We start from the raw sequence: 13,072 nt of genomic DNA on the forward strand, positions 1-13,072 counted from the left end.
TTAATATGATTGACTTAATTATATATATTTTTTATTTTTTAAAAACTATTATTATTATTATTATTATTATTATTATTATTATTATTATTATTATTATTATTATTATTATTATTATTATTATTATTATTACTGTTATTGTTATTGTTATTGTTATTGTGAATGTATATCTTGTATTATCAAAATAACTCATAAGGAATAATACAATATATAAAATCCTGACTATGGCTACTCTAAACAAGGTAAGTATCAATTTACATAATGTAGAGAATTGTAACAGACAATTACAATGATTTGATTGGATATACATTAATACACCCCCTCAAGCTGAAGGTTGGAGGGAGACAACATTAAGCTTGCCACGTAGAACGTCAAAGCGCGAAGATGGAAGCGGTTTTGAAAAGATATCAGCCAGTTGATCTTTGGTGGATATAAAATTGACTAGAAAGTCCCCGGATGCTACTTTGTCACGAACAAAGTGAAAGTCAATCTCAACATGCTTCGTTCGAGCATGAAAGACAGGATTAGCACACAAGTAGGTGGCACCAAGATTATCACACCATAGTGTAGTCGGAGAATGAAGACCCAGTTCACGGAGTAGTGACACAACCCATGTGACTTCAGCTGCAACGTCTGCCAACCCTTTGTATTCAGCCTCAGTGGAAGAGCGAGCAACAGTGCATTGTTTACGTGAAACCCAAGAGATTAAGTTGCTGCCAAGAAAAACAGCATACCCGCTAGTAGACTTGCGATCGATCGGACAACCAGCCCAGTCGGAATCGGAATAGGCATGAATGTCAGAGGACTGGGAGATAGATAGACGAAGGCCATACTCCAAAGTACCCTTAACATACCGTAACACACGTTTTAAGAGACCCCAATGCTCAACTGTTGGAGCGTGCATAAACTGGTATAGACGGTTCACTGCATAGGAGAGATCAGGGCGTGTAATAGTTAAGTATTGGAGAGCCCCTGCTAAGCGTCGATACTGAGTGGGGTTATCAAAAACTTCATCAGATGGAGTGACTGCTTTAATAATAGAAGCCGGAGTGGTGAGCGGTTTGCAATCAGTCATACCAGCCCTGTTTAGAAGATCACCCATATAACGACGCTGAGAGAGTAAACAAAGCCCATTACTGAATAGAGTTTCAATGCCCAAGAAAAAAGATCGTCGACCGAGATCCCGTATTTTAAAAGTCGTAGCTAGTCGCTGAATAAGAGTGTGAATGAGACTAGAGTCATTTCCCATCATTATAATATCGTCCACATACACTAGTAAAAATACTCTAGCGGTACCAGCGGAGTAATGAAAAAGAGACACAACGATTTTTTAGGCTAAAAAACCTGTAGCAAGCAAAAACTCGTGAAGACGTTTGAACCAAGCACGTGGAGCCTGTTTAAGGCCATACAATGAACGCCGAAGATGACACACATGATTTGGATGCCCAGGTTCCTCATACCCAGGTGGTTGCCGCATGTATACAATTTCAGCCAAATGCCCATTTAAGAAGGCATTATGAATATCAAGTTGCCTTAGGGTCCAGTTATGAGAAACTGCGAGAGTGAGAAGGAACCGGACCGTCGTGGGTTTGACCACAGGACTAAAAGTGTCAAAGAAGTCTTCCCCCTCTATTTGATTAAACCCTTTGGCCACAAGCTGTGCTTTATAACGTTCAATAGACCCATCTGCCTTGCGTTTGATGCGATATACCCACTTACAACCAATAATATTCATGCCCGGTGTTGCGGGAACAAGGTCCCATGTGTGATTGTGAAGCAAGGCATTAAATTCTATGTCCATGGCATCACGCCAGTGAGGGTGACCAACGGCCTGGGTGTAGCAACTTGGATCAGTGGGGCCCATGTTTGCTACAAGAGCATGGAATTGTTCAGCGGTACCATGTGTCATATGCCGGAGACGCATTTCATGAGCCCGTTGTTGCGGGTTAGTAACCTTACGCCTTCGAGTGGTGCGGTTGCCACCAGTAGCTGGTGGTAAGACTCGAGGTGGAACCGGAGGGTCAGGTACGACATCAGTGGACGGTATAATTGGTCCTGAACCCCACGGTACATTAGAATCAATTGACGGCACTGTATCCTGTTCATTTAAAGCTGTAGAAAAAGGAAAAACAGTTTCGTCAAACCAGACATGACGACAGATAAAAGTCTTTCCAGTAGCAAGGTTTAAACAACGATACCCTTTAAAGGAAGTAGGATGGCCTAAAAAGACACATGAGGCAGACCTATACTCGATTTTGTGACGGTTGTAGGGCCGTAAGTAAGGGTAGCATAAGCACCCAAAGACGCGAAGGAATGTGTAGTCGGGAGTCTTTTTGTGCAACTGAAAATATGGAGTGTTGAATTGTATGGCTGACGAGGGGAGGCGATTTATGAGATATGTAGTTGTTTCAAAGGCAGAGTCCCAGTATATTAACGGAACTGACCCCTGAGCTAAAAGAGCCAACCCGGTCTCAACAATGTGCCGATGCCGGCGCTCAACACGGCCGTTCTGCTCGTGGGTGTATGCACAGGACTGTTGATGTACAATCCCAAGAGTATTGAATAAATTGTGCAAACGGCGATACTCACCCCCTAAGTCAGACTGGATGACCTTGATAGAACGTGAAAACTGACGTTCTACCATGGCCCGAAAAACATCAAACACCTTATATATATCAGTTTTTACACGAAGTGGATAATACCAACAAAAACGAGTGTGGTCATCCACGAATAAAACAAAATAACGAAAGCCATCTGCTGAAATAACAGGTGCAGGGCCCCAAATATCTGAATACACTAGATCAAGAACAACACTACTAGTGTATTTTATTCTATCTAAAGAAAGACGACTAGACTTGCCCAACTGACAAGCCGAACAAAGACTCGAAGAGCTCAATTTTTGTGGTGTAACTGGACAAGACCAGAGTGCACGTTACAAGACACGATTATGCGGGTGGCCTAAACGACAGTGCCAAACAGCGGAGGAAGCCCGAGCCGACAAAAACGCCAAATGGGACTGCGGAACAGTTAAAGAGTAGAGACCACCCGAACTGGGACCTTTAAGCAGCACCACCTTGGTTGTGCGGTCCTTCACAACAAAATACTCAGGATGAAATTCAAAAAAGACGTTATTGTCAGTGGTGAACCGGTGAACAGATAGTAATGAAACGGAAAGATCAGGAACATGTAGAATGTTGGACAGTTTTAAAGGTTTAGAGACAGATGGTATCGTTGCACAACCAGTACTAGAAATACTTAAACCTGTACCGTTACCAATGCGAAGGACGTCGTTGCCGGTGTAACCCTCGGATTGCGACATCATGGCCGGATTGGGAGTGGCGTGAGAGGATGCGCCGGTGTCAGGATACCAAGCCGCAACCTCCGGTGGAGAACTGTCGTCGGAAGGAACTGCGACATTTGCCTGCGGTGGTGATGGTTGATCGGAGTACCGCCGGAAACAATAAATGGCAGTGTGGCCGTGTGACCGGCAAATTTCACAACGAGGAGAGCCACCACGACCACCACCACGGTTCTGCCACTGATTGGGGTGACCACCACCGCGATTCTGTCTGCCTCCACCATTCTGCCTGCCCCGAGTGGCAACCATCGCCGTAGGAGCTCCAATCCCCGGACCGGTCAGAAAGTTGTCGGAGTGGATAAACGTCTGAGCTTGTAGGTAGTCCGACAATTGAGGGAGAATGACCGGAGTGCCGGATACAGCCAAAGAGGAGGCCATCGCCCGGAATTCCGACCGGAGCCCCCTAAAAACGTACAGATTCTGCTCGTCAAGAGGCATCGGCCGGCCGGCCTGCGCTAGGTCTTCGACGAGAAGTTGGGCTCGGCCGAGATACTCGGCAGTTGACATCTCCCCTTGGCGAAGCGCCTGAAATTGACCAAGAAGGTTGAGGCACCGGATCCTCGTCAATGAGCCTAGAGCATTCTCAATGGAGCACCATACTTCCCTTGCGGTGGAGCGGCCAACCGCAAGATACATGACCTCCTCGGAGAGGGAGGAAATCAAGAGTGATAAGATGGACTGGTCTTGTTGAGTCCATACGGAGAAGGCCGGATTGGCAGCGTGGACGTGGCTTCATCGGAGGTGCCGGCGGCTAGAGGGGAGACGACCAACGCCGGTGGGCATGACGTGGTTCCATCAACAAAGCCGAGAAGGCCCTGACCCCGGAGGAAAGGGATGAGCTGTGTACGCCAGAAAGGATAGTTTCGTGTCGTCAGTTTGATCAACACGAAATGGTGAGACGAGGTAAGGTGGTTTGGTGTAACACCCCGTGTTACGACCCCTAAGATCATTTAAATCATTTAATCAATTACCCAAAAGAAAGAATTAAATCACAATAATTAATTAGGAAGGCCCACCATAGTCCACGGGCCCTTATCCCTAAACCCAATCCTTAGTCCCAAAAGAAATAGAACTAGCAAGCCCATAATATTAGTTCCTAACTAGGACTCCTAAATATATAAATAGGGGACTTAAGAGGCACCTAGAAACCCCCCACAAGAATAACGCCCCACCTCCCCAAAGAGCTCCAAGAATCCCCCTAGAAGAAATCAAGAAAGCAAGAAAGCTTAAAGAAAGACCCTTCATAGCCAAGGAATTAATTAAGGCTAAGAGGTAACCCATGTCTCAACAAAACCTATTTTCATAGTTATGATTCCCCCTTAGGGTTTCCCCATATTATTGTGTATTAATGACTTGTGATGATTATGATTGATGATTGATGTGATGATCCCATGGGGGATCTTGATAATCTTGATATTGGGAGATTCTTGATAATTATGATGTTCTTGATGATTATATGGAGTTCTTGATGATTATGTGTTGTTCTTGATAATTGTGTGATGCCCTTGATGCTTATGTGTTATTCTTACCGAATCTTGCAATTAGAAGGCGAATCGTATTCTTGTTGATATAAAAGTGATTAGAACCCTAGGTTGTATCGTATGATATTATTCTTGGGTTATCGGGTGGGTTAATCGCATGTTTGGGTGTTGATTATGTTTAGAAAAGCATGATAGGTTATGTGCCGTTCGTTTCTCGTATCTGATCCATCAATTGTCTACGTGTTGTCGTTGATTGCGTTGTAAAGTGTCTAAGCATGGTTTCGGGTTCCACAATGGTTCCCGGGGCGAATTTGTGTGATAAGAGTCAGTGGGGGACCCGCCACCTACCCACGGCCGGAATAGTGATCCCGGCAGCGGGCAGCTGCCCGCCAGCGACCCGCTGCCCGGAATAGTGAATCCGGCGGGCAGCCGGCGGGTGGCCCCCACCCACCGGCTACCCGCTGGAATTTTCCCCCATCTTGGGTTCCCGGCTTCCCCGTTTGATGTTTCCCCGTCCCCCGTGGTGTCCCAACGGACTCCGTTTATCGTGCCTATGTCTAGTTTGATATTTCGGGTACCGTTCGTAGGTTTATGAGTCTATTATATTGCATGCTAGTTGAATTGGTACCTCGTTGACCTAGGTGGAAGAAGTATGAACCCCTTAGGACTATTCTTAGTATGTGATGGATCACGCATAGGTTTTGTTGTACGTTTTCTCCCCCTTCCCAATGTGTTAATGTGGGTTGCATGTTATGTGTGCATGTAACCCCGAGTTGGTTAAGATCAATCGGGCTATACGGGCAGTCGGGTGGGCTGAGAACCATACCGGCTGTTAACCAGGCTGGTAGAGACCGGTCAGGTATATAAATATTATATAGGACTAAGTTCCACTATACGGGCAGTCGGATGGGCAGAGAATCATACCGGCTGTTAACCAGGCTGGTAGAGACCGGTCAGGTATATAAATATTATATAGGACAAAGGTCCACTATACGGGCAGTTGAATGGGCTGAGAACCATCCCAACTGTTAACCAGGCTGGTAAAGACCGGTCAGGTATATAAATATTATGTAGGACAAAGGTCCATCAGTCGGTTGCGATCGGCTCCTCCGTAATGTGAGACGGGGCAGGGTGCTGCGGGGCCGTGTCAGAGCTATATACGCTGACCCTCATGTATGGGCATGCGATTGGTCCTGTGGCGCCAACAAAGTGTGCTATGTGATGAGATATGGAGGAATTGTGTTTATGAGTATATTGGGGGATGTGACTAAGGGATTTATGCTGGGGATTGTTTATATCGGGTTATGATTATTAATTGTGCTCAGCTTTATCTGTCTTGCCTGTTAAGGATTGTATACGACTGTTATAACTGTTGCTTGTGTCTAGCCTTATCTGTCGAGTCATTCCCGTTTTAAAAGCTAGAGTCTCATAGGATATATCTTCATGCTTCAAAATGGTTTTCGTATATCTATATATATCTCTATATGTATTGTATTTCAACGCGTTGGAGTGGGTTACCAGCATCTCTCGCTGAACAGATATATTTGGCTTTCAGGAACAGAAGAATAAGTCACCGGAGCGCGCTAGAACTTGGAACGTAGAAGTAGATAGTTTCTCCTTCGGCCTGCGTGCCATGTTTATGCATTTACATTACTAAGGATATTAGATAGTTAGCCTGTGCACCTGGGTTCTCTAGCTCAGGTGTAGCATAGCACCCCGTACTCTTGTATTATGTTTTGGGGATTTAATGGGATTTCACCTTTATTTTATAAGTTTTAAATATCCTAAAAATCTGGGGTGTTACAGTTGGTATCAGAGCCTAAAGTTGACCCTAGGATAAGACTCTTAAGATCAGACCTTAGGACATTAAGCTTAAACACTAGGTGCTTAGGAACATAGGATTTAGGAATCTTAGGACGCGCGGTGAAATTGTGAAACCTACACATAACCTCTCCTCACTTTATCCCTCTCTAACTTAAAGAAACCCCCCCCCCCCCCCCCTCGCTTATTACATCAAGGTAAGGACGCAAAATAACATCGACCTATGAACTCCAGGATGGCACCGAGAAGAAGACAGGTAGGAACACCGAAACTCCCCACCGAGGAATTCCTGACCCAGAATCTACAACGCCTGGCCCAAATTGCCCAGGCACTAAGTACTACCGCTCCCCAGCCTTTACCAAACGAGAACTTGGAGATCCACCAACAAATCTCGACGCACCAACCACCCACCCTCTCAGGAAACGAAGATCCCACGACCCTCGAAGAGTGGATCGGGACTTTCGACAAAATATTCAGGACAACTAAATGTCCCGAAGACCACTAAGTAAGAATGGCCTCCTTCTACTTCAGACACGAGACCGACACCTGGTGGGCTCACGAAGGACCCACCTGCGAACAAGACCCCGGATTCAACTGGGAAACCCTAAAAGCGCGGCTACGAGAACAATTCTATCCCAACCACCTAAGAGCCACCATATACGAAGAATTCCTCCACCTAAGACAAGGTGCAACCTCGATCACGGAATACTACCAACAATTTCGCCAACTGGCTCGCCTCATCCCCGAGCTAGTACCCACCGAGAGGATCAGGATCGAAAGGTTTATAACAGGCCTTGACCCCGAATGTCAAAAAGCCCTGGCCACACAAGAGCCAGGAACACTCAGGGAAGCCTATGCCAAGGCGTCCCAACTACAACAAGTGCCAAACCAACCCCGGGAAACACGCCTGGGAAACAAAAGAAAATCAGAAGGAAATCACATGAACCCCACCCGCGGCCTTAAAAACCCCAGGGCCGCCTCGCCCCGCCAAGTCACAACACCAACCGCTCAAGGAAGAATCCTTACTCTAAGCAAAGCCAAAATTGGGGATAGCAACATAGTCTCCGGAACCTTCCTAGTACACCTTCCTAGTATATATAGAAATCGGTTCTCGTGCGGGTGAGGGCTTCAGGTGCGGTTGTGCAGTTTAATCTGAGCTATTCATCTCGCTTTAATCAACGTCCAAGATTACCAAAATTAAAAAAAAAAAAAATACGGTGGCAATTTTGTAATTTTTGCATCTAGGTCAAAATTAAGGTGATTGTTTTTGTGCTTAATGTGCATGGGGTTTGTGCTTAAGGTGCGTGGGGTTAGTGATTAATGTTAGTAGTTGTTGAAACTTAAGTCTGTGAGTTAATACTTAAAGTGCGTCAGTTTAATACTTAATGTGCGTGAGGTTTGTACTTAATGCAATGTGCGTGGGTTTTGTACTTAATGTGCGTGAGTTTGTGCTTAATGTGAGACATTTTAAAATCTTAAGTGTGTGAGTTTTGTGTTCAATGTGTTTTGTTCTGTGCTTAATGTGCGTGGTTTTTGTACTTAAGGTGAGTGATTTGTGTTCTTAAGGTGCTTTGTTTGTGGACTTAAGGTGCGTGATGATTTGTGTATTTAAGGTGCGTCATGTTAATGCTTAAGGTGCGTCAAATCGCACAACCGCACGGAAGCATCAACCGCACCTGAACCCTTCCATATATATATATATATATATATATATATATATATATATATATATATATATATATACACTTTTGAATATTGAAATTTATGAATGATTCTGATACCAAAAAATAATAATAATCATTTAGATATTATTAAGGAGTGAGGATCACACTAACATCTTTGCAGAAAATTGGTTCAAATTTGTGAAGGATTCATCAAACTCGAATAGAAACTGAACAAAATTGGAATCGGTTGAAGAAGAAAAAGATGATGATAGACGATGTTGATGTATGTTTATTTAGGGAATATGTTATTTAAATATAGTTTTGCGAATGGATAAGTTATTATGACTCTGTTCTTATATAACCCTTGTATGTATATGTGTATATATAGTACAGGTTTTAGTAAATAAGTATTAGAAAATAGAGAAATTTTAACAAATGTGGCTTAGTCTAGTTGGCTGAGTGCATGGTTGGTCTAAATGCAGGCCAGGGTTTGAATCCCCTCTATCTGGTTTTAACTTTTCCTTTTCTTATTATTTCACTATTAACACTACCTTTTCTCATTATTTCACATTTTCACTATTATTAATATAGTGCATATTGCTTCAACACAATAATATAATCTTCATTTATATATTAATAATAAGATGAGATGTGTAATTTATTATGGATCTTTTATTCAAATTATTTTATCAAATTGATTATGTTCATATTTTGTTATGAATATTTTTATAATGTTTTGATGTGTTTTATAATTTTATTATATCCAATATTATTTATGGCTATACTTTTTAATTGTTTCATTTTTTTTTCTAATTATCAATTTTTCTTTAATATTTTGCCCCCGCTGAAAAAAATTCCTGGGTCCGCCACTGTTGATGATCAATTTTCATTGAAAAAAAAATTATGAAAGCTAGTAGCTTAGTTTGTTCATGAATTTTTTTTAAGGAAAAAAAAAAAAAAAAAAGAACCTTGCTTATTGTAATAATATAGCACATAATTTGCACATGATCTACAAAATTATTCTTAAATAAATCGTGAAGACGTCATACCTCTACAACTAGTCATTAAAAGTCAGCAATTGTATTCTTTTGGATGCTCCTCAAATACTTACTAACCTAGTAAAAGAGCTTCAACTCTAATAATACTCTACATATACACACTACTTACCTCAAGTGAGGTTTAAACCTTTCACCTCCCACTTAAGGAAACAACCCGATACCAGTAAACCACAAGCCACTCTCATAGCTATTTAATCATGCAGAAATTAGCTACTTTATAAACATATTTCACCGTATAATACAAATTTCTTCAACGTAACTCCTTCATTGCACAAATAATACAAAAATGAAGTTAGTCCCTTGCATGAAGACAATGAATTATCAAAACAAAGGATTCAATCGAAGTTGATTGATGTCGTGACAAATCGAATGAAATGCCTCCACGATTTTTTTATTATTATTTTTTATGTTTTATTTTTTATTTTTTTTGTTACTATTACTGCGTATTTATTTGTAGATTATACTAGATATCACAAACAATTATATATAAAAACTTTTTAAAGTAAATTAGAAACTTATAACCATATGCCAAAATGATAAAAATGTAGCAAACTAACCATTAATCAAAATATATTTACTTATACCATGGCTATAACCTGTCTCCCTTCAAATTTAAAATATTTAATTTGTTTTTGGTAGTTTTTTTCATTTTAAATTATTTAGTTAAAGCTTGAATTTGAGCCTTGCCGGACTGAAATAATTTCAGCATGTGGCTTAGCTTAGGTAAAAAAAATTATTCTTAAGTTAGATTATAATTTTAAGTAATAATTAGTAAACATGATGTGGTGTTTGGTAAATTAGTTGTTAGCTAGCTGATAGGTGATTACATACAAAATGATTTTTTCTCAAAAAGCTTATTTGAGCAGCTTTCTGAATTTTAGTGTTTTGGAACAATAAGCTGTTACGAAAACATAATTAATCAAACATTCATATTGGTTGTTGACCGGGTTGATGACGAGGTTGCAGGGCGGAAATGGGAAGGGTATTAGTATTCATCAAGACTCATCTGGTTTGCAAAGCAAGAGGTCGTTTCATCTGGGAATTTGAGCGTGGAGGGCAAGGGAAAGGGAAAGGGGATTCTCATGATGTTGAGAGGAGGAGTGTATTTGGTATTCATGGTGGAATGTTTAGTTCACAACCCTATTACTTAATTGTGCTAATTTCCAAAACCCTACCATAATGCAAGGTAGTTCATCATCATCCTTGCAAAACTTCTGCCATGCAAAATTTCATTAGTAATGGGCGTGCAAACATCGTGCAGAATGGAGAAAATGATCCCTTAAATTTCATTCATCCATTGTTGACACTTTTGAAAATCCAGTCATAGACGATCATCATCCTTGGAGGCTTCTTGGTTTAATAATAAGGTTTCTTAACTAATCAATTATTATGTTCATGTCATATAAAATTTCACTCCATAATTTTTTTCTTTTCGTTTGACAACAATCAAATATATTTATTAGTATATATATATATATATATATATATATATATATATATATATATATATATATCTAAAAACATAATAAGTTTCAATCCAGGTTATGTCCCTGGTTTTATGTCCGTTTTTTCTGTTAACTTTTTTTGCACCTTATGCTATAAATGTTGTACTACATAATTATTTGGACAAAAATATCACTGCCGTTATAACTTCTGTTATCTTTCACATTATTATTATCATGCACTTGCATACACAATATATTTTTCTTACATTCTTCAATTGGTAAGTTTGATTTTATTTAGATCTTAATTAAATGCTACCATAGTTATATTTAGTAATATATCATTTCTATAATTCTTACTTCATTAATATTAATATGAATTCTACAATTTTATATATATATATATATATATATATATATATATATATATATATATATATATATATATATATATATATATATATATATATATATATATATATATATATACACACACACACACACACACATTTATATAACTAAGATTTTAACATTAAGTATTAATATTGGACATATATTTTTGCGCATCGCGCATATGAAAAACTAGTATATGAATATGAGTCACTAGGTTTTATGTTAGATAGAAGCTTTTGAATACTGAAATTTGTGAACGATTCTGATACCAAAAAAGAAAAAGAAAAAAAAATAGACAGTATTAAAGAATAAGGGCTACACTAACATCTTTGGTTCAAATTTGTGAAGGATTCATTGAACTCGAATTGAAGGCTGGAGAAAATTGGCTTGAAGCTCGTCGTATTAGCTATTGAATCATGATGAAGAAGAAGATGATGATAGATGATGTTGATGTATGTTTATTTAGGGAATATACTATTTAAATATAGTTTTGCAAATGGATAAGTTATTACGATTCTGTTCTCCTATATAACATGCTAATCATGAGTCTTAACCATTAATTTTCATTGAAAAAAGAATTAAATTACAAAAATAAGTGTTTTTAATTTCTTAACTAGTGTCTAGCACGGAAAATTTTTTGTTATTATGAATTTAAAATTAAAAATAGAAAAAAAATGAAAAGATGTTAAATTGTACAATATAATAATATAGTTGGACTTTTATATATTTGGTCTAGTATCTATTTTCATAACATACAAAATAAAATTTTAAATTTTGTATGGTTAATATAATCTCTAATCATTTACATATTTAGATAAATTTATAGAAAAAATTCACATAATTAAGTTGATTTATTCATAATTGTATTTCATATATATTATAACTATAAAAATATGAATAATAACTAAGAGAGTACAGTTATACTTAGAAATCAATAAAAAAATGTAAATTTTAAATTTTGTAAGAATAAGTTTAAAGAAAAGTGACTATAGCGTCCGTTACTGAACAGAAAAGACGCCGATAGTCAACATTAGGCGACTGAAAATAACAGATACCTAATGTTAGGATTTTCAGCGACTTGTTCATAGGCCCTGTTGTAAAACAGACACGAATGACCATTTTTGTACTAGTAACTATAATGTGTCTCCCTTTAAATTTAAAATATTTATTTAGTTTTAGGTAGTATTTTACATTTTATATTATTTAATTAGTTAAAACTTGAATTTGAGCTTTGCCTAGCATAAATGATTTCTGCATGTGGCTTAGGTGAAGTTTTTTATTTCTTAAGTTAGATTATAATAATTTTAAGTAATAATTAGTAAACATGATATGATTTAATTTGCAGGATAAGAGTTTAATGAAGCTGCAGCAGGTGGATAGAAGAAGTTTTTGTGCACACCTTAATGAAGCAGTGAAGAATGAATGGACCGGTTTGATGACGAGCTTGCAAGGTATTAGTATTCATCAAGACCCATATATCCACCTGGTTTGCAAAGCAATGGATTGTTTCTATTAGGATTCTATGTATTTGAGCTTGATTAGAAGGGCAAGGGGTTCTATCATCTTATGGTGGATTAGTGAATTATTGGGCCGAGCTGGATTTGAACTAGCGTAGACATATTGCTAACGAATTTACAGGCCATCCCCATTAACCAATCGGGCATCGACCCAGGAAGAATCAAATTGAAATTGGTAATCCATGAGAAACTTCCTTTCATAGTACCCTACCCCCAGGGGAATTCGAATCCCCGTTGCCTCCTTGATTGGAAGGAAGGGCGGGGGAGGAATAGAATCACTACACTAGCACGACCAAAGATACCAAATTGGAAAATGAAAAATATTCTCAATTCATATTCCT

The 13,072-nt window shown here is 39.0% G+C and overlaps 2 protein-coding genes across 2 annotated transcripts; both read right to left on the reverse strand.

Annotated features, from left to right (window-relative positions):
* Positions 1 to 319: 319 nt before the first annotated feature.
* On the reverse strand, positions 320 to 1,099 carry LOC109152798 (uncharacterized mitochondrial protein AtMg00810-like). Its single transcript, XM_019300446.1, has one exon. It carries the CDS (start codon positions 1,097 to 1,099, stop codon positions 320 to 322), a length of 780 nt encoding a protein of 259 aa, XP_019155991.1.
* A 1,830-nt stretch (positions 1,100 to 2,929) lies between these two features.
* On the reverse strand, positions 2,930 to 3,991 carry LOC109152813. Its single transcript, XM_019300468.1, has one exon. It carries the CDS (start codon positions 3,989 to 3,991, stop codon positions 2,930 to 2,932), a length of 1,062 nt encoding a protein of 353 aa, XP_019156013.1.
* Between the last annotated feature and the right edge of the window lie 9,081 nt (positions 3,992 to 13,072).

Source organism: Ipomoea nil, unplaced genomic scaffold (genome assembly GCF_001879475.1).
Source record: "Ipomoea nil cultivar Tokyo-kokei standard unplaced genomic scaffold, Asagao_1.1 scaffold0268, whole genome shotgun sequence".
In the NCBI taxonomy this organism is placed as follows: Eukaryota; Viridiplantae; Streptophyta; class Magnoliopsida; order Solanales; family Convolvulaceae; genus Ipomoea; species Ipomoea nil.